Source organism: Penicillium chrysogenum (assembly GCF_028827035.1).
Source record: "Penicillium chrysogenum strain IBT 35668 chromosome Unknown utg000005l_segment0_segment0, whole genome shotgun sequence".
Lineage (NCBI taxonomy): Eukaryota > Fungi > Ascomycota > Eurotiomycetes > Eurotiales > Aspergillaceae > Penicillium > Penicillium chrysogenum.
The window spans coordinates 5,166,735-5,187,621 of record NW_026622753.1 but is presented as its reverse complement, the minus strand read 5'-3'; the positions used below and the strand labels follow the sequence as shown (position 1 = coordinate 5,187,621).

The following is a 20,887-nucleotide window of genomic DNA, read 5'->3' as shown; positions in this document are numbered from 1 at the left end:
CAAATACACAAATACACAGCTATACAGCTATACAGCTACACAGCTACACAAATACTATTCCTATCCAGGGATTGTACACAATGAAAGATCGCCCGCATATGTCGCACCCAATGAACATCCTGGACAAAAGCGAGCTAACCCACAATGAAAGTTCGAGCTTCCCGTGAGATCTATGGAATGTGACACAACACTGTGATGGTTTTTGTTGTTTTTGCGTGCACGACACCTGTACGAGCACTTTGTCAGGGGCCGTGTTGGTCCGCGCCTATGTTGTATATAGGCACTTCGCTCATGGTCCCTGCCCTTCCATCTTCCCGAGTCCTAAAGTTTCATCCATTGGAATGCACGTGGCAGTTACTATATTGAATCGACCTGGATGCTGCAAGGCTGTACTGAGGGGTGAGGAACTTCCGTATCAGACCGGTGGTTCTGGGATATTTGCGATCGACAAGTGATCTACTCGCCAATTTTTAGTGTGATGTGTCACGCCAAAAGCTGCAGCCCTCTTACCCCAAACTCCGTACACCGAATCAGCATATGTGAGCATGGTATTGATCTTCTACCCCATATACATTCTGGACAACCGATCGTTCTCTTATGCCCGCATGACAGTCTTCGCACCGCAATTCCTCCAGGCACCGAGCTTGGCATGTACAACGGTCGACAGGGTGGACCGATTCATCCATGATTTCTCTGTCACTGGATGAGCTTCGTGGTGCTATGTATACCTACATTTAAGCAAGCTTCTGATTGTTCACCTATATTCCGCCACTACAGTTTCGTTTGAACGCCGCGATGACTATTTTTCTTAATGTCATAAGTTCCCGAGTTTATGCGAACACGCCAAGAGGAATCCAACGGCTACCTATGATCGTCAGCCCCTGAGATCAGCGGCTTCGCAACGTTACAAGGAACTACTTGCTAGCTCCTTGGCTGCCTTCAAATTCTCATTTTAGTATGTAATTGCGAGAACCCCTCTCGGTATATCGGCTGCTATTATTCTCCGCTTCTGTGCTTTGTGCTTAATGAATAAATGTGCTCACCACAACGTGGATTCCGGGAATACTGGATACTACTTGACTGTTTATCACATGGTAAAAGTTGTCCCAAGGCTATATCGGAACCGAACGAGATCTTCGTTATGTGGGTAGGTAGTTGCATGCCTTTAGTTCAATTCTTCTAAGCGAGCTGTAGAACAACCTTCTATTTGTTGAAGTACGAAAGGGTCTGCCCGTCTCCTCTTGGCCGGTGATATATAAGATGCCGACTGCCCTGGAGTTTGCTGGGAAGGTACAGAGTGCCCTGACTGCTTCCAAGGTTGTCCTTGTCAAACCAGCGGCTTCGTCTAGTTAATCCTCATCGAGATGAGACTCAACACGTTGCTACTGGCGTTCGGGCTTTCGGCATCCCTCCGGGGTGTACGAGCCGAGACAGAAGTCGAGAACTCCATAGCTTCCATCTGGGACGACTTCAAGAATGCAGTGAACTGCGGTGCTTGCCAGGTATGCCTGTGCTCGGCACCTCCATCACTTGTAAAGCTCTTTAGCTGACTCTACGCAATTCTACAGGTTCTCCTCGGTAGCATTAAGGTTACCGCAGGACTCGGTGAGGATTTCATGGTCGATGTGTTCACCGGATTGTGCAAAATCAGCGGGGTATGTTGACAGTTTTCGGGAGCTACTGGCTCAATTCCATTAATCACAAGCATACAGGTCGAGGACCCAGATGTCTGCGCCGGAATCATCGATAAAGAAGGCCCCGCATTGCATGATGCTTTCAATGCTTTACAACTTAACTCTGATACTTCCAAGACACTGTGCGCTAGTTTGGTCGGGCTCTGCAAATACCCCGAAGTTCATACTTACAGTCTGGCATTCCCTTCACCTAAGCCAAAGACTGTGAGACCTCCACCTAGCGGAAAGACGCCGCTGAGAGTCGTCCATTTCAGCGATACACATGTGGACCTCCTCTACGAGCCTGGATCCAACTACAAGTGCTCCAAGCCCATCTGTTGCAGATCTTGGTCAGATGAAGATGCACCTGAGAATACAGAACACCCATGTGGACCATTTGGAAACACAAAGTGTGACCCACCACAAATACTTCAGGAGAGCTTGCATGCTGCTATCGCAGACATTAAGCCAGAGTTCTCCATTTACACTGGAGATGTGGTGGCTCACGATATCTGGTTGGTCGACAAGGCCGAAGCTCTGAAAGGGCTAAATGCCACGTACAGCGCAATGGAAAAAGATATCGGCACAGTGTACGCTGCCATAGGAAACCATGACACCGCACCACTCAACCTCTTCCCTGCAGATGCTTCCCATGAAGCCGATCCTCAATGGGCCTACGATACACTTGCGGAAGATTGGTATGCACTCACGGGCATTCCTTCCGTCAAGTCTGCGGATCAATTTGCCTCGTACTCAGCCGTCCACCCCAACAGCAATCTGCGCATTATTTCATACAACAGCATCTTCTACTACATATACAACTTCTATATGTACCAGGAGCCAATGGAGAAAGACCCACGCGGACAATTTGAATGGCTCATCCAGGAATTGCAGGCCGCCGAGGACGCAGGTCAACGCGCATGGCTGATCGCCCACATCCCATCCGGTGTACCTGATCACTTCCGTGACCATTCGGAGTACTTTGACCAGATCGTGCAGCGCTACGACGCCACCATTTCAGGATTATTCTATGGCCATACGCACAGAGATGGGTTCCAGATCGCATACTCCGACTACAACAACCGTGAGTGGAACACGGCCACTGCAATGGGTTATGTCGCTCCAGCGGTGACGCCAACAGAAGGCTCGCCCTCTTTCCGTGTCTACGAGGTTGACCCAGTCACCTTCGGCGTCCTGGATTACACCCAGTACATCGCCAACATCAGCGACCCATCCTTCCAGACAAAGCCAGAATGGGTACCTTATTACTCTGCCAAAGCAGACTACGGATCCAAGATCTCTCCTCCGCTCACAGATCCCAAAGCTGAGATTAGTCCGGCTTTCTGGCACAACGTCACTGTCGCCATGGAACGTGATCCGACCGTTTTCCAAGATTACTGGGCGAGACGTTCTCGTGGATTCGAAGTCGAGAGTTGCGATGATGACTGCATGAAGAATGAGATCTGCCTTCTTCGCGCCGCTAATGCACAGTATAACTGTGATAAGCCGAAGGCTTTCGACTTTTCTAAGCGTGATGGGCAGGAGGGCGATATCTTGCTGGAAAAAGAGCCTCATATTGACTGCGATCATGCTGGAATGGCGACGCTGGTCTCGAAGATGGCGCATCGGGCTAAACTTGAGCGGAGAAGGGAGCTTGAGGGCGATGATGCGTGATCATCTGGTAGTTGAAATATCTACTTCTGGACAGTAATAACTACCAAAGCTAATTTTGATAATTTATGCCATGCAAATGGCCTTTCATTGACAAACATAATAGCCACGCCGGATATCAAAAAAGGACCCCCCTCCCAAAAGGATATGGGCCCGAGCCCGGGACACCCGGGCAGTTGATGTCAGATAACCTCGTACTTACACACATGAGCAAGAAATTGAGTATACATCTTTATATATACACCAGGAGCCTGGCCAGAATAGATTGAGGATATTAATATCAACAATAGCTGCCATGAAGTATAATATTGGTACAAATACGGTTGCCAGAACCAGAAATCAAGCAGTAAAGGTTGACTCAGGATCTACGGGAAGAAGTCCCTGGCGATCTATCATCGCAACAAGGTCTCCATCCATCATGAACTCCCCAAGTTCCATACCAAATGGTGAGAGACTAAAGTCATCCCCTGTAAGGCCTGTTCGACTACCATGAAGAGCGGGAAGCGTTGTAGTCGAAGCATCGAAGCTCGATTCTAATAAACAGTATTGTTAGCACAATCACAAATATAAAGAAGATGGAAAAGAGACTAACCAGGATCGTCCAAGACCTTGCTGAATTGTTCCAAGTAATACCGACATCGATCGACTAACCGGTTTCCTTCATCGAGCCTGGAAAGCGCTGCTACTGCACGACTGGGATATTGTCTGGCTTTGCTTGCTCGGTCTGTCATCGGAGTTCCTGTTAGGCTTGCATCACGGTAGACCCAAACCACTCCGATGAGGACCAGTGCCGCATTGAAAGCTCAAAAGCTATCAGCATATAAACCTCCAGAGTGAGGAATTCGGAGCATACTATAGTATAAGGAGAACCACCAAGCTCCCAAAAGGCTGTGTTTCCATCCAGGTTCTGATACCATGCGGTGTACGATATCAATGATCTCCATCGCGGAGTCCGCGCATATCTGCAAGCTGTTCATACCAATCTGTTGCAACAATCTCATATCCTGGGGATCGCGATCAGGGGACCTGCTTGCAGTGATAAATTTGACCAATACCGGGCGGTGGAGCAAGACTCGAAGATTAAGATATCTCAAGGTTAGGATGACTTGAAACTTCAACGAGTGGTATTGAGAATTGGTCGACGTCTGGTCACGAGGCAGATTCTCAATACCAGCTGACGATATAAGATGCAATGGATGGGCAAGTGCCCGTTCCCAGGAGAACAAATGCTGTTCCAAGCTGAAGATGTGGGCCACGGTTTCGCTGACTGGCAATGGATCATCGCAGCCGATGTTTTGGCCATAGAGGAGCTCTATGACGCTCCAGAGCTGCTTATAGAGTCCACTGGTATATGTCAGAAACTGGGACTACGGGTGTAAAGCCCAACCACTTACATTGTCGAGTTGAAGAACACAACACTCAAGGCCACCGTCTCGTCGTCCACGAACCCTGCTGGAGTTTCAAAATCCCGTTTCGTGGGCAGCTCGAGCTTGACGTAGCCATCTGGAATGGCTGCAGGTCTGCCGAAGGTCATGCTCAGAGTTCTATATTGTCAGCATATGTTTGACGTGTGGAGCTTTAGCCACTTACCGGTCTAAAACCACACAACCGTACCAAGTCCGCTTTCGCATTTCCTGCTCAAGAGGAGAAAATACTTTGGACGCATGCCGTGAATGTAATCCAAGCTGAAGAGCGGCTTTGACGGCTAATCCATGGACAGTCCATGCTTGAATTGACTTTTGCGTGCCTTGGAGATATTGGCCCATCAGAAGCAAATATTGAACTAGGGACACATAGTCAGGACAATATTCTCAAGAAGGCAAGAGTTGGGAGTTACCTACCCACTTCTAGGGTTGTCCCTCGCAAGATTTCACTCCCACACAAACCAAGGCCACGCTGATAAAAGACATCCGATTCTTTAATCCGAGCATCTGCGCTCGCACTTCCAGGAATTGCAGTGATAGTAGCCATAGCCAGCACCATGTTCAACAGACCAAGCCAAGTCCTTCGTACCCCATTGAAGTTCTCCCGTGTCATCTGGTGATATGTGTCCAGGAAGACGGGTGGGTATATGTAAGGAAATAGCAAGCCTGTGTTAGAGAAATAGCGTTTGATGAGCTCCAAAGTATTTGCCTGCGGTGGTAAAGCAAACATGTTCACCTGCATGCGCCGGTCTTGACCCCTCTGGGGTGGTGATGATGGTCTTGATGCATTCACGAAGCCACCCTCGGCGGCGCCAGGTGAAGGGAAATAACCCGGTTGGACAATAGCGCTCGACAAATGTCGAAGAAATGCAATATTCGAAGAAGGACCTGATAAAAATTTAGCAGTCTAGAACCCCCTTATCAAGCAGATACACTTACCAAAGAACCCGGAATCCTCCTCATCAGCAAAAATCACCGCACCCATACCATCGACTGAATCCTCCGTCCCAGTCAAATCAGGCATCGGTGCAGCGATTCTAGTCTCAGCCTCACTCTCCCCGACATTCCGACCAGAAATAGCAGACTCCCTTTCTTTGTCCCTTCGAGGACCACAATCAACTCTTTTCGCCAACCCATCTAAATCACCCCTCACAGCCCCAAAGGACTCTTCGAGCCTCTTTACCCTATCCTCAAGCCCATGCAGATAGTCCTTCTGCACGATAACATTAGCGACCGTTGGTGGCGGGGTGTAAACACACGCAAACCCCAAATCCTGACATAACGAGCAGCTGGGCCGCTTGCCGTCACACCGGGATTTGCGGGTTCGACATGCATCACAAGCGATAGCTACACGGCGCCTTTTGGAGGGCCGCCCGTTAGATGTTTCGTTATCCGGTGAAGTTGATGCCATTTCATATTAGTGGTGTCATACGATTGGGGGTTGTCGGGACGTGGTTGTTTCTGGGGAAGTGTCGGCCGGGGGTAGGGCGGATAGCTACCCGGTGTTTCCGGGGTGAGGATATCATCCAGTTATGGTGGACAGCAGTCATTATCTTGACTTTTTCGGATATATTTTCAGGTGTATGTCTCTTCTATTTGGTCATTTCTTGCGATAAGTGAATCTTGGTGTTTCCAGACTTCGGTTCAGTGGAGATATTTGAAAAGCGCCCGAGCATGGAGGTAATGCTTTGTTCATGAATGTACTATTATATGAAGCAACCTTGTATATATACACCATTTAATCCAACAGATATCTACCCAAGACATGATAAACTCGTTAAATCGTAAAGCGGGCTTGCCGCGCCCAGAAAATCACCATTGGAAACACCGGGACCCAAAAATACTACAGATAAAACAATCAACTACCTTCATGGGTAGATACCACTATCTCCGGGGTAGACTGAAGACCCGGCGATGAAGTTTTGGGGCTGACCTCGGAAATAGATGGTGCTCTACTTCGCGAGCTCGGCGTTATATCCCACGGACCTAATGTTGGCCTTTCCGCAGGCGCCGACCCAGGAGGACACTGCAAGGTTAATGTCCCAGATATTCCTTGTGTCGGGAGTGAATTCGAGTGATTCTGACGGGATCTTGGCCGAGAGGCAGCTGGGGTAGGCAGTGAACGACGTGTTGGACTCCGGGGCCTCCTTGAGCTGCCTTCACCATTATCAACGGAGTCCCTCCTGGTTATGAAACTTCCAGGCCTTGATCGGTTATCGGGTGTAGATGACCTTTTGTATTTATCTTGTAGAGTTCTGAGGTTTCCATTTTTGTATTCTTCTCCTGGGGTCTCGGGATAAGTTGTTTTCGCGTCGGGTTTGAACCCCGTTTTTTCGATTTGTTTGTGGGCTTTGGCGGTCATAATGGCACTTAGTGCGTTTAAGAACTGGGCAACCCTTCGCCTTCCTAGATCGTGCTGGGGTTGGGTGGTAGTGGTCTGGTTGGTAGTAGGGCGGCGTATGGTTGTCATTTCGATATCGGGTTCCTGCCTCTCGGCACTTGTTTTAGAGCCTTGTCCAGAACTGCTGCCGGTCTCCGAAGCAGAACAGTCACAGTTTGGGCATTTTCCGACAATAGTCTCTTCTTGCTGCCCATCTTCCCTTCCGGCGGCTTCCATATCTGCAGAGAGGAGCAGATATAGTGACCCCAATACAGCGAGTGCCGTACCGACAATTGGCGCCCATTGACCTAAGGAATTACCTGTTAGTGAACTTTCGCCATTTGCATTGTCGATCGCAAAAGCCAGACACGGTAAACCATTTACTTACCAATGCTTTGCATAGGCTCTGTTTGGTGCCTCATTTGCCTACTCCAAAAGTTCATTTCGCCTTTCGCGAGGATTGCCAGCACTGCTGCAGCAAACACCGGTATCTCAATGAGAGCTAACCATTTGCTTATCCTGTCGGTAATCCTGGTCATATGGTTGATCGTAGCTCCGTTGGTTCCCACAATCGGTTCATCTGGCTCCTGCTTAGGCTTTCCATTGGAGAACTTCTCCCAGTTATCGTCCAAGATTTTGATCCACATGGATACCAGCGACAGGATGGCAGGGATGCAGCATGCGGCCGCAACGAGCGTAGTGGCATTGAACGACAGCTCACGAGGCACCGGGATCACGTAGATATTGTCGGCTGCTCCTAGTCGCAATGGTGAGACTGGCCCATTATCTGGGGTACAGGCAATGCCACAGTTGGAGCCATATGGAAAATCACCCGTTAAGTCCCAGAGGATGCTTGCCTCGTCGTCAACTGGGCAAGTAGTGGGGTTGAGACGCATGAATTCCACGATCAAGCTCACTAGCCCAGCCAGGAGAAGGACTGTCCACAAAAAGATGATATCACGGCCGGGATTGTTGAAGTAAGTCCGGGACAGCCTGACGGTGGCTGGGGCGGTTAAGATACCGATTGCGCAAAGCTGGAATGCCCCGTAGATATCCATGTCGACAGCGCCTATAGAATATTAGATTCGGTGGTCATTCCGATGGGTCACGCCAGGTAAGAAAGATCGACCCGTTGCAAAAGTTTCGCTCGACTCACCGTCGACATGGACCGCAGCAAGAACAATTCCATGAAGAGCCGCGATAGCGGGAAAGAGTAACACAGCGGCTAGACAAGCGTTCCGAATCCATTCTACTTTGCGGGCAACTACACAGGCTGCAATTAAAACATAGTATCTGGCGTGAGTGTCAGCATATCATGATAACCCTGCCGGTCTCTTTGTAAAGGAAACATACAGGACTCGGGTCCCCGGGCCATATTGACCGGAAACCGGCCATGCGCAAACAACCTCGTGAGATAGGGCGCTTGCAGCTGTTGTCACGTTAGGGGGCGATGCAGTAGCACGATGCACAAGAGCATTCCCCAGGAAGGGGGTGACAAGGGGAATTGCTGGCATTGCATGTTATCCGTCTCCGGCGACGGTAACTTTAGGATAAAGCAGCAAAAAAGGCATATATTAATGTGTTGTTATGTTGTTCTCTAATCCTGACAGTGACTTAGTGAGGCTCGACGTGAAATCATAAGAAACAAAGAAAGAAGTAAAGCAAGGAGCTTCTGGGCCGTCTTATCCACGAAGCGCTACTCCGCATATTGACCTTGGTCAACAAAGCGAAGAGCGCATGCAGCCCGGGTGCGAGTTGTTTCGTCAGCAACAGCCTCATCTCGGATTTTAGAGCCTCGGCCTAGCTAGGATTGGATAGCTCTGGCGGGAAACCTCTATCGCTAAGGCCAAAGCCTCGGAACGACAAGTGCCCCGTGATGTTGATTTGGGCGGGCGCAGCAACCCGGGCGTGAATACGAGATGGGGCAACCTCAGCTCCCGCCGATTGGCAAGTTCAGCATGTCATGCATATTGCGCAGTGGGCTGTGTTGGGCGATCCGTAGGTGTTTCCAAGAAACATCTATGTTGTAACGATTCAACTCAAAGTCACAAGAATCTCAAAAGGCTGGGACTTGATATTGGCCGAACCATGGGTCCAACATATTAAAGCCAACATTAAAGTCCGCGGGTGACGATCAACTTCCCAAATTGGAAGAGTGCGGGGTTCTCAAAATGTGGCCAATCTCGAAGAGTCTTGACTCCTTTTATTGGACGTTACCTACGTACTTGCCAACAGCTAACAACTAACGAGAATGTCACTTGTGTCCCGTGTCTTACTCTGCTTTCTGATCTTTTTGATTGCCCTTTCTATTGAGGCTCAGACGTCGGGACTTTAGGCGAAAATTTCTCTCATCCTGGTTCTCGCTGTCGCAACGTTGCGTTAGCGTCGAAGGAACTGATTACTTCGCCTGGATTCTAGCTCAACTTTAATAAAGCACACTCTCCACAGAACCCACTTCGACACGGAGATATTCCACAGCCTCACAGGGCTTGCTTAACGCTTGCTTGACATTCATTAGCAGCTTGGGTTCCCACCTCTCGCCCTCCCCTGGTCTATGTCAACCGTCATAAATCATTTGACCTTGCCGCTGTGATTATGAGGGGCAGTCCACTCGATTTCCCCACGTCTTGATAATTTCACTTCAAGCATAACAGAGAACAACGCGCAAGTGAAATTTCTCTGGATCTTTGACAGGAAGCAACTAGGATAGTTGCTAGAGATCTCTTGCACAACAGAAATGCATTTGCAATAAAAACAAGAGTGGGATCTTCATATGCACATTTCTCTTGTTCCGCATTCCGGTATTTTGTCATACCCGACAGTGGCTGAAGCACGAGAGAGGCTGACTTGGTGCCTGACGGCAAAAGCTACCCAGTGCATGTCCTTGAACCTCAGAGAAACAGATATTCAAAATGTACGACGAACTTGACACATCGAAAATCAAAAGTTGGCGATCAATTATCACCTTGATCATTTTTGTTATAACTAGTAAGTGTGGCTGTGCCTAGAATGTGAGATTGAGACTTACTTTTGGCTTCTTTGTGCAGATACCATTGTCCTTTTCCCATTCCATATCCCTCTATACCTACCTCGATGGCTCACCAACGGGTTTCTGGACATCTTGAGTGCCATGCGCATAATACCCCACCGGACTCGTTCTCGTTCCGATGACAAGCAACCCATTTTTGTGAAGTTTCGCTTTCCATTGAACTTTGTCACGGCGCCTTTAATAGCGGATCTGTTCCTTCTCGCTATTTTGGCTATTGGCCGAAAAGAGGTACATGATGGAATAGTCGGGGCCGACAACATTAATCCCATTGATATCATGGTCTTCTTCCTCACACTCGCCTATATTGCCATCTCGATTGATGCCTCCGGCCTTATCAGATATCTGGCCTTCAGGGTTCTCCAAAAGGCAGGTAAGGTCGGGCACCGACTGTTCTTTTACCTGTTTGTGTTCTTCTTCGGGTTAGGTAGTTTCATCGGAAACGACCCGATCATTTTGTCCGGTACAGCTTTCCTCGCATACATGACCCGTGTATCAAGCAATATCGTCCACCCCAGAGCCTGGATCCACAGCCAGTTTGCTGTAGCAAATATTGCCTCCGCGATTCTTGTCTCCTCCAACCCTACCAACCTGGTCCTTGCAGGCGCCTTCAAGATCAAGTTCATTGTCTACACAGCCAATATGATCGTTCCTGTAGTTGTGACGGCAATCGTTCTTTTCCCGTTCCTGCTATATATCATTTTCGCCGACGAATCCCTCATCCCTCTATCCATCACAATGCATGAGCTTTCTGAGGACCAAAAGAATAAACCACCCGTGAACCCCAACATTCCTCATGCCAGAGGAACCTCCGAAGAGAAAGAGGAAGCGGATGATCTGGAGGGAAAGCAGCTCTCGCTAGAAGAGATCATGAACCCGTTCTTAGATAAGAAGGGTGCATCTTTCGGGGGAATTATTATGGCCGCTACGCTTATCACCCTCTTGGCAATTAATGCATCAGGCAAAGAGAATCCTGTTTTCTGGGTTACATTGCCTGCTGCTTTTGTTATGTTCTGCTGGGATCTCGCATTTGGTTGGCTCCATCGCCACGACACCCGTGAGATTGCCGCGAAGGGTCGACAGGAGGTTGAAGAGGCACAGACAGAGCGAGAAATGCGCAGACAAGAGGAGCAGCAACCCCGGCCAGACATTATGGGTCCGGATACCTCGGGGTCGGACCAGCCTGGGCAATACGATGCTTTGGGCATACGCCACCACAGCGAGCATGCGGATGGCAATACCTCGCTTAAGAGCACCGATAGTGATGTCGCCTCAAAGAACCCTGGCCCAGAGTGCGGAACTCCATGGTCAGCTTCTGTCCTCGTCGATAAGGAAAAGTTCCCAGACCTACAGACAGGCGGCGTTGCGATTGACAGTAAACAACTAGCTCGCGCAACGACTCCCGAGGCGCTGGACTCGAGGCAAACCACCGACACAACGATCGATGAGGAGAAGCCAGGATACCCATATTTTCAGGCCAACGGCCCACGCACGTTAGTGTCGCTCGCTGCTGATCTCTATCGCTGGTCACAGGAGACATTCCCCACCGTGACGGTCGTAGTATCCCACATGCCTTTCGCACTGGTACCCTTCGCTTTCACGATGTTTATCCTGGTGCAGGCGCTTGTCACCAAGGGGTGGGTTCCGGTTTTTGCGTACGGATGGAACCACTGGGTGGAAAAGACCGGGGTAATAGGCAGTATCGGTGGAATGGGATTCCTATCTGTGATTCTGTGCAATGTGAGTATTCGAGCAATGGGTTGACCACTTCTTCTGTCTGAATTTGAACCGCTAACTCGTCATGGTCTGATAACCAGTTTGCTGGCACGAATATAGGCACCACGATTCTCCTCTCGCGCGTTATACAAGCATGGCAGAAGATCCACGAAGCCAACGGAACTCCCATCAGCGATCGCACATGGTGGGCCACTGTGTACACCATGGCACTTGGAGTCAATTATGGCGCATTTAGCACTGCGTTTAGTGCTTCGCTGGCTGGCATGCTGTGGCGGGATATCTTGGCGAGAAAGCACATCCGTGTTGGCAGCCTGGAATTTGCCCGTGTGAACCTTCCCATCATTGCTATCTCTATGGTGGTTGGGTGTACAGTTCTCGTTGGAGAAGTGTATCTTGTCAGAAGTGATGAGCCCTACGTGCCATCTTGATGTGTGGATTGCAGGAGGCTGTTGTTTAGATGTTTTATAGATTATGATGCTCTCGATGCTTGTTTCGTGTGGCCCTCTGTCACGGAACGGGCAGACGATCTTACGAAGCCAATGAAGACCGCTTTACAGTTTTTCAGAACTGTGTCCATGGGAGAGTATCTTCGACAAGTGTTGTTCTCATTGTGGGATTTCCACTTATTCCAGGGGTTGTGTTACGTTCTATCACTTGATCGACCTTCCCACGATACTCTAACCACACATGCAACCAAGTGGGCTTCAAGGCTTCACTCATCCACAAGGGACTCAACGTCCATATCTTCCGAGCGATAGAAGCCCAATGCATCAATCATGGGCTTGTCGTCAAACCGATATAGATAAACCGGTTCATCAGCATCCGCAAAGTGCTGATATCTGTACCACGCCGGAACACAGAAGGTATCACCCTGCTCCCAGATATATTCCTTATCACCGATAGTGGAGCGTCCTTTGCCGGTGATGACATGATAGACAGCGGACGTAGTCTCGCGCCGGGAAGGCGAAGCCTTAGATGCCGAAATTCGCTCAGCACATCCTCCAAGGACGCGACTCACTATGAAAATCATTAGCCATCTTCCCACCTACCGAATGGAAGTATAAAAGAGGGAACGCGTACCTTCGCGCCCGTCTTCCTTCAAGTATCTCTTAGTAGCCCAATCCCCAGCAACCCCATCCAACTGTGCCTTCATGGTAACCCACGGGAAAACTAATGGCGAAGTGGTACTATCAACATTCTCCGCGGGATAGCGGGGCTTATCGAAATGCTCTACAAAGTGCACAGGGAAGTGTATGAAATTGGGTAAATCCAGCCCATCCAACCACACCATAGGCCCAGAGCCATCTTTGCCGTGGTCATGGTAGTTCCAGGTCGGGGTGAGGATGACGTCTCCGCGCTGCATCGTAATGCGCCTGCCGTGGACAGCAGTAAAACCGCCCTGGCCTTCGATGATGAAGCGCATGGCAAAGGCCGTGTGTCGATGAGCGCGTGCAGTCTCGTTGGGCATCACGAGCTGCAGACCAGCGTAGAGGGTGTCCGTAGTGAAAGGGGCATCTTGGATAGGATGTCAGAAGTAGTTATACGCAGTATATGAAAGTAAAACTCTATGAGGCAATGTGAAAATAAAAGATAACTTTGTACATACCTCGAGCTGGGTTGGTTAGCATCAGCACCCGGCGCTCAGCCTGAGATGCTGGGACGAGATTTCCAGCGCGCTCTAAGTTAGGCCTGATGGTGCTGTACTTCCAGACATTTGGGACTGTTGTCGGGTTTGGCGCTGGGGGGTTCAGACGAGCCATCTGCTTCCACAGAGGAAGGGTCTTGCTTGCTTCGAGGTCGATGAGAAGCTGTTCCTCTGTGTCGAGGACACTTTCCACTTGAGTTGAAGTCATTGTTGGGGATTTTGTGGTAATGAGAGATATATTTAGATTGTATTGCCTTCATTTTATGGAGGAATGATCGCTAAGATATATCTTGACCACTTTCGTAAGATCGTCCTCTCTTGCTAAGGTCCGGGGCAAGATCGGGTAGCCTTCCCCGGTGCAATCCCTGTCGAGGAGTCATAAAGGCGGTGATCCGATGCGCTGTTGACGAGGTCCAATTATTTGACTTTGAAACAAAGAAAGTGACAATAAGCAAGATGGTGTCCAATGGTCAGGCCAATGGCTATGTCTCTCAGGCATCCTTGAAGGTGGGTTTCCCATCCCGAAACGGCAATGTCAGCGTCTCAAATATTGATGAATAGATAGACCCCAACATACCCCAGCAACTGCCTCGAATTTTTAAATGATCCATTAGCAGTTGAGAAGATTATTCCTGCAAAGGGCCCCCTAAAAATTATCGTCGTGGGTGCCGGACTCGCCGGACTGGCAACAGCCATTGCGCTCGCAAGTTCCGGCCACACTGTGACTGTATACGAGCAAGCAAAGAAGCTCGGAGAAGTACTGGATATCTGCTATTGGTGTTAACAAAAGCTGATCGCGTACCACAGGTTGGCGCCGGTATCCAAATCCCATCCAACTCAACTCGCCTCCTGAGCAGACTCGGTCTGGACCCGTATCTGGAACAGTATGTGACCGAGCCCGAGTCCATTTCTTTCCGACGCTGGCAATCAGGAGATGTCATAGGCCTTACACGGCTCATCCCAAACTTTCGAGAACAGTTCGGCGCACCATACTATGTGATCCACCGCGCAAACTTTCATTCTGCGCTGCATAGACGCGCCCTGGATCTGGGCATTACGGTCAAGGTTGCTTCGAGGGTTGTTGGATATGATATCGAGGGACCAAGCATTGTTCTTGCGAATGGGGAAACTGCTTCGGCTGATTTGATCGTTGCCGCAGATGGTATGGGTCTCCCTGTTCAAGATATATATGACCGGCTCTGATACTTTGTAGGTGTTAAGTCAGTTGCTCGTGGAACTCTCGATGAGAGCGACAAGCCTGCATTTGAGAAGACTGGGTTTGCAGCTTACCGGGCTACCGTGGATGTGGAGCGCATTAAGGAAGACCCGGAGGTTTCCTGGCTGTTGGAAAAGCCGGCTCTCAATATCTGGTTAGCACAAGTATGCAAGGATGTTCGAGATTAGACTGACCATTTTGCTAGGTTTGGTGATCAGCGGCACGTAATGACATACACCATTGGAGCCGGCAAGTCTTTCAATATGGTTCTCTCGCATCCAGATGACAGTGATCCTGCAACCTGGGATCAGAAGAATACCCTCAGTGATATGAGACGCGAGTTCCAAGGATGGGATACCCGGTATAAGTCTATGAATCTTCCTGGCATGTCTACTTATTAATAAGTTTCCAGGCTTGAGAAGATTATTGGACTCGTCGAGAAAACCATCAAATGGCCACTAATCAGTGGAGTCCCGCTATCTCGCTGGGTAAATGGCAAGGTTCTAATACTAGGAGATGCAGCACATGCAATGCTGCCTTACATGTCGCAGGGTAAGTGCAGAATCACAATTCACGTTAATAGTCACTAAAACTGCACAAGGTGCGGCAATGGCTGTTGAAGACGGCGCAGCACTAGCACGATCTCTGTCCAAAATCCAGGATGCCACAGATATCCCCAAAGCGTTGCGTATATTCGAGCAGGTCCGCATTGAACGAGCTGGAATGATGCAGGAGGCGAGTCTTCTGAATGGAAAGCTATGGCATTTCGCCGATGGGCCGCTGCAGGAAGCCCGTGATGGAGCTATGAAGCCCGAAACTATGGGTTTGCCTTTCAGTCACAGTCCTAACCAGTGGAGTGACCCGGCAACTCAGATATGGTGCTATGGATATGATGCCGAGCAAGAGATTGATCGAGCTTGGACGAAGTTGGAATTGTAGAGTTTTCAAGGCTGTTTCCAAAGGGAATATCCTACTTCCTCTTGAAGGACTATAACTATGTACCTCATATTTGATGTATCCTTCGTTCCCCTGTCTATTTTTTCTATCTATAAAGAAGTACACCGGTACCAGGTCTCTAGTGCCTTCCCCTTTGCTTCTGTTCATCAGTATCGGTCTAGACACTATAGACATCCGATCCCCGGAAGAATACCTTATGGTTTTCCGAAGAACCATAATAATAATCATAAGATTTCGTCATTTCAGTTACCCCAATTTCCCCATCTCTCATTTGGTCAGCTACGAGAACCCCATCCCGGATGTACACCCGACAAACCCGGTATACCCGATCTTTCCCCGTCACAACGACAGTAAAGAGCCATATAACGCCCCAACCCTCGCTATGAATTCCCTTCTATTAGCCAATCCAAGTTCAAGGAATCGAATATCAAGAACCAAAAAGAAATCCGAAGCCATGTCTCTCCCGTGGAAACGCCTAATCCGCTTCATCGCTACAGACGGCCGCACCCTGCGCGGCGAGCCAATCCTCCCCACCCCAACAACAGATCTGGGCTTTATAACCGAGTCCAACAACCTGCAAGCACGAGTGATCGAAGGCGACGACATCTACGACACGACGGGCAAAACACGCGTCACCGATGAAATCGTCTCTGTGAAGACCATCCTAGGCCCATTGGCGCAGGCAGATGTTCCTATTCTGCGTTGTGTCGGATTGAACTATGCGAAACATGGTAAAGTTTCCCACCCTTAGTGGAACAAACTCTCGCCGAGGACAGTTACTTATATATATCGACCGTGTCAACAGTCAAAGAAGCCGGCCGCACTCCACCCCCATTCCCATTTATATTCTTCAAGCCAAACACCACAATCCACGACCACGGCGCACCAGTAGTAATCCCACAGATCGCACAGGACTCACAGGCAGATTATGAAGGCGAGCTCGTAAGACAAGACCCCTGTTTCCGGATACCCTGTCCTGGGGTAATATCAGTATACTAACAAACGCCCATAGTGTCTTGTAATCGGCCGCGACGCCAAGAACGTCTCCACGGAGGATTCGCTTTCATACGTAGCAGCCTACACAGTCGGCAACGATATTTCCGCGCGCAAGCTGCAGCGCGACCCGGCGCTCGCGGGGCGTGTTCCGCAATGGGGATTCTCAAAGGGCTTTGATACCTTTGCGCCGCTGGGACCGTGTCTTGTTGCTGCGAGCGATATCTCTGATCCTAGTAAGCTTCTGCTGAAGACGATCATTGATGGGGAGGTTAGGCAGGAGGAGTATGTTGCGGATCTTTTGTTCGATTGTGCGTATCTAGTGTCGTATCTTTCGCAGGGTACGACGTTGCAGAAGGGGAGTGTTATTATGACGGGGACGCCTGGTGGTGAGTTTCATCTCTTTCGTGGTTTTCTTTGGTTGGATTATTTGAGCTGACTTGTCTTAGGTGTCGGTGCTGGTCTCTCGCCGCCCAAGTACCTTGTCCCTGGGACGCAGATGGATGTGGTTATTGATGGTATTGGGACGCTGAGGAACGGCGTGGTGTTTGATTGAGCTGGATCATATGTTGATCGTTGATGGTGTTTAGGGCTCGAGCATAGACAGGCAAGACAGAAATCGCCAGAGCACTTCTTAATTGATCCAAAATTCAAGACAATACCGTAAGAGAACGCTATACAGCATAGCCTGTCTTGGCTGGAAAGGAAGGCCCGCAATAGAGCGTCCTAAAGTAGAAATGAGGCGCAGCGGTCTTAGCATTGACCAGTACGGAGCAGTCACAGTCACTAGCCTTGCGTTGCTGTGGTTCATTTCCCCTTTTGGGGTCGACTTGGGTCTCAAAAGTGGAAAGGGGCGAGGCTACTCCGGACAGAATACTCGTATAAACAAAGAGTCCCCGGAAATGATACCTGGATACTACTACGAATACTCGAGGAGAGACTATCGGAGCAAACATGAGTCAAACGAATCGAGTTTCATTCAATGATCCGCCTCCTGCAATATGCCTTATTTTTTTGTTTGTTTTTCGTTTCGTGAGCATGATCATCGTAATCGTCATTGGCCTGTCGCATTTGCATGTTCGAGATCTCGTAAGAGAAACCGTCCATGACTTGCCAGCATGCGCGCAGGGATCGTAAGCTTATGTGTTATGGCCGAATGGGGTCCATCATAGGGTGGTATTGCACAAGAAGACTGCGAAGAGAAGATTCTATGAACATGAAAAATGGGTAAAATGTGAATGCTGTCCGCTAGGGACACGCGAAATGGTAAAAAGATCCAGGGTCAAGGGAGTGAACGAAAAGTAAAATAAGGGCCCGGTCTCTCTGAGAGATAAATGATTGCGCTCTCGGAGAGACCGGGAAAGAAGGTCGAAAGATCACAGTAAAGTGAAAAAAAGGTGAAAAAAAAGGGAAGGACCGTCAAGGCCATATCCACTTGCGCAATCTACCAGAGATGTGTCCATTGTTCGTATTCATAATCGTGGCCATCAACACCAACGCGCGGTCGACGCGACATTTAGTGGATGAACCACTTGGCACCAGAGGCACGGCCCTTGTCCATCGGGGCAAGCTCACCGAAGAAGTGACGAGACAGATCGACGGAGCCGTTGTCGCAGCCCATGCACTTGTCAACCACAATACCGGTGGCGGTCTGGCCGTTGTATGTGACGGTGACGGTCTTGCCGCAGTCACTATCGGTCATGATACCGTGGGGCAGGGCGAGAACGTTCTCAACGGTACCATCGTTGGTAGTGCCGCAGGAGCTGGGGTTGGTGGAGGTAGTGGCAGTGTCGTAGAAGGTGATCTCACCGGTGCAAGGGACGCCCTCGGAGCAGACACCGGTGCGGGCGCTCTTGGTAGTTGCCTCGGTGTTGGCAGTCTCGGTATTGACAGCAGGGGTGGCAGCAGGAGCAGCAGGGGCAGCGGCAGAAGAGGTCTCGGCCTCTACGACGGGAGCGGGAGCGGGGGCGGAATAGGGCTCGGCCTCCACGGTGGGAGCAGCGGGAGCGGCAGTGGTGGAGGAGGTGGTCGGCGCAGCCTTCTCCTCAACGATAGGAACAGCGGCAGCGGTAGTGGTGGAGGAGGTGGTGGGCGCAACCTTCTCCTGCTCCTGGACAGAGGCTTCAACAGCAGGAGCAGGGGTAGTGGTAGGGACAGCGTTGGCGACCATAGGGACCACAGTAGCGGTGTTAGTGGCCTGGGGGTAGACGGTGGTGGTGACATCGACGGTGGTCCAGACGATGTCAGTCACGGTTTCCCAAACGACGGCGCGTTTGGCAACGGGGGCCGAGTAGCCAGTCATGGCGAAGAAAGCGCCAGCAAGGGCGAGAGTCTTGGTGATAGGAGCCATTGCGAATGAATCGGAAAGATGACTCGAGAGAGAGTGTGTGTGATGTTGTTTAAAGGATTGATCAACTGCACAGCAGGAAGATTGGATTGAGCACTCGAAAGGAATGTGAGTGAGCAAGAAGGAAGGAAGGAATGGACTGAGAGAGAAGAAAGAGAATGGGGGAAAGGGTCTCGACTTTATAAAATACCGAAGGTAAGGCACAAAAGAAGAAAAGGACCCACTTCGATGGTTACTAGGCCCCACTTATCGACCAAACCCATGGTCCAAATCAAGCCACGATCCAAACTATGGACAACTCACTCCCTTTCATTCCTTACACCGGACTACGGAGTATACTGTACTAAGTCCCGTATATTAGAATAGATAAAGGGGGGACGGAGTACGGGAAGATCACAATCACATCGAGCCGGATGCCCCGGTAGATTCTCATTGGAACAGCAAAAAAAGCCCAGGGGCTTGTGCGCCACACAGGCCAATTTTCTCCTGGCCCTAATCTCGTCTGGGGATAGAGCGACGGCTGCTTCAGCCGATCCTACGACTCTACTGCCTACTGGGGTCTGACGACCCACATATTTTGCTTCGGGTACCTGACGAGTTGACCTATCAGAGACGGCAAATTATTTCATTCTTTTCCACGATTTCTTTCTTTTGAACCATATCCGCTCTTTTTCATATCGAGATCTCAGCGTACCTTGCTCGTTAGTCGCCTTGCAAATGACGTGTGTCGCGGTGTATACAGTCGCAATGCACCCCAGGGGAGGACTGGTCAGATTACTGCAGTCTGCCTTTTCAGTCTGACGTGTGTGTGTGTGTGTGTGTGTGTGTGTGTGTGTGTGTGTGTATTGTATCGGGACCCGGGATCAATACCGATGCGATTGGACAATGCATGAGACAAAGATGACATTCCAGCCAATCCAGCTGGGATCGGGGCATATTTTACTTGTACTCCGCACTCCGTGTACTATTATTATACAGGTAATTTAATTCTCTCCACTGTCAACGGTCTGGACTTGGACTATGTTTTCAAACCGTTTTTTGGGGTTTTGGGTTTTTAGTGGGAGAATAGCGCCGATCTCTTCGATTTCCATTGTGTGAATATCGGAGTACTCCGTAGCATGTCAACACCTACACCTATTGATGAGCCTTAGAATCTGATCTCTTCACTTTCATGATCTCATCTGTCTCACTGTGCTCCGTACTCAACCCCTCTTTGCAGCCCTAACCAGCCCCATCACGAAATGCAGGGCACAGGGCACACACTCCGACCTTGAAATATCCAACAGAACCTACATAATCGATACCGAGAACCCGATCAGGGTGCTGACTATGTTCCCCAAACAATCAAGATGCAATCGAAATGCACCTAGAGCGCTGACTACGCATCCCCTAGTTAGTACCGGTGGGCCTGTGTGTATTCCAGACCCAACCATCCTCTTCCCGAGAGGGAGCCAGACCCTGTCACACCAATAGCACCGGTACGAGCTCGCCAATTTGGTTGGCATCCATTCTCTATGCTGTAGTCCACTTCGGCCATTCCCCTCTTCTCCACTCGACGATCTCCTCGGAATAGGATTGGATGACCATGGTTGGATGACATATTGCAATCAAACTGCAGATTTGGATAATTTGAAAGGAGAGGGGGTTGGGACTGGAATTATATGTTGTACTCTATACCTAGGTCTCTGGCAACGGGGAATTACGCGATGCCGTTGAACGTGTCCAGCCCGCAGAGTGGATAGAGTGCTCTCTACCCATACAATAAACCCTGTCCATACCATAGCTATACGAAAACATC

At 49.7% G+C, this 20,887-nt stretch overlaps 9 protein-coding genes across 9 annotated transcripts; 4 read left to right on the top strand and 5 right to left on the bottom strand.

The window, feature by feature from the left end:
* Nucleotides 1–1,364: 1,364 nt before the first annotated feature.
* N7489_010370 (sphingomyelin phosphodiesterase) lies at nt 1,365–3,347 on the top strand (the record flags this gene model as incomplete). Its single annotated transcript, XM_056716119.1, has 3 exons — nt 1,365–1,502; nt 1,569–1,655; nt 1,713–3,347. The coding sequence occupies 3 exons, from the start codon at nt 1,365–1,367 to the stop codon at nt 3,345–3,347; spliced, it is 1,860 nt and encodes a 619-aa protein (XP_056563741.1).
* A 336-nt stretch (nt 3,348–3,683) lies between these two features.
* N7489_010369 (Zn(II)2Cys6 transcription factor) lies at nt 3,684–6,179 on the bottom strand (the record flags this gene model as incomplete). The annotated part of the gene is made up of 7 exons (XM_056716118.1): nt 3,684–3,877; nt 3,937–4,146; nt 4,198–4,688; nt 4,739–4,888; nt 4,935–5,127; nt 5,186–5,656; nt 5,708–6,179. 7 exons carry the CDS (start codon nt 6,177–6,179, stop codon nt 3,684–3,686), a joined length of 2,181 nt encoding a protein of 726 aa, XP_056563740.1.
* A 541-nt stretch (nt 6,180–6,720) lies between these two features.
* Nucleotides 6,721–8,662, bottom strand: N7489_010368 (uncharacterized protein; the record flags this gene model as incomplete). The annotated part of the gene is made up of 5 exons (XM_056716117.1): nt 6,721–6,925; nt 7,000–7,456; nt 7,537–8,217; nt 8,305–8,441; nt 8,502–8,662. The coding sequence occupies 5 exons, from the start codon at nt 8,660–8,662 to the stop codon at nt 6,721–6,723; spliced, it is 1,641 nt and encodes a 546-aa protein (XP_056563739.1).
* A 1,398-nt stretch (nt 8,663–10,060) lies between these two features.
* Nucleotides 10,061–12,359, top strand: N7489_010367 (putative arsenite efflux transporter ArsB-like; the record flags this gene model as incomplete). The annotated part of the gene is made up of 3 exons (XM_056716116.1): nt 10,061–10,136; nt 10,196–11,934; nt 12,012–12,359. 3 exons carry the CDS (start codon nt 10,061–10,063, stop codon nt 12,357–12,359), a joined length of 2,163 nt encoding a protein of 720 aa, XP_056563738.1.
* Nucleotides 12,360–12,643: 284 nt separating this feature from the next.
* N7489_010366 (cupin domain-containing protein) lies at nt 12,644–13,784 on the bottom strand (the record flags this gene model as incomplete). Its single annotated transcript, XM_056716115.1, has 3 exons — nt 12,644–12,948; nt 13,012–13,446; nt 13,538–13,784. The coding sequence occupies 3 exons, from the start codon at nt 13,782–13,784 to the stop codon at nt 12,644–12,646; spliced, it is 987 nt and encodes a 328-aa protein (XP_056563737.1).
* Nucleotides 13,785–14,032: 248 nt separating this feature from the next.
* Nucleotides 14,033–15,731, top strand: N7489_010365 (uncharacterized protein; the record flags this gene model as incomplete). The annotated part of the gene is made up of 7 exons (XM_056716114.1): nt 14,033–14,110; nt 14,142–14,333; nt 14,384–14,738; nt 14,790–14,946; nt 14,998–15,153; nt 15,205–15,344; nt 15,394–15,731. The coding sequence occupies 7 exons, from the start codon at nt 14,033–14,035 to the stop codon at nt 15,729–15,731; spliced, it is 1,416 nt and encodes a 471-aa protein (XP_056563736.1).
* A 472-nt stretch (nt 15,732–16,203) lies between these two features.
* Nucleotides 16,204–17,298, top strand: N7489_010364 (fumarylacetoacetate hydrolase family protein; the record flags this gene model as incomplete). The annotated part of the gene is made up of 4 exons (XM_056716113.1): nt 16,204–16,480; nt 16,555–16,691; nt 16,762–17,131; nt 17,192–17,298. The coding sequence occupies 4 exons, from the start codon at nt 16,204–16,206 to the stop codon at nt 17,296–17,298; spliced, it is 891 nt and encodes a 296-aa protein (XP_056563735.1).
* Nucleotides 17,299–18,258: 960 nt separating this feature from the next.
* Nucleotides 18,259–19,092, bottom strand: N7489_010363 (RlpA-like double-psi beta-barrel domain-containing protein; the record flags this gene model as incomplete). The annotated part of the gene is made up of 1 exon (XM_056716112.1): nt 18,259–19,092. One exon carries the CDS (start codon nt 19,090–19,092, stop codon nt 18,259–18,261), a length of 834 nt encoding a protein of 277 aa, XP_056563734.1.
* Nucleotides 19,093–20,482: 1,390 nt separating this feature from the next.
* Nucleotides 20,483–20,689, bottom strand: N7489_010362 (uncharacterized protein; the record flags this gene model as incomplete). The annotated part of the gene is made up of 1 exon (XM_056716111.1): nt 20,483–20,689. The coding sequence occupies one exon, from the start codon at nt 20,687–20,689 to the stop codon at nt 20,483–20,485; it is 207 nt and encodes a 68-aa protein (XP_056563733.1).
* Nucleotides 20,690–20,887: the final 198 nt, after the last annotated feature.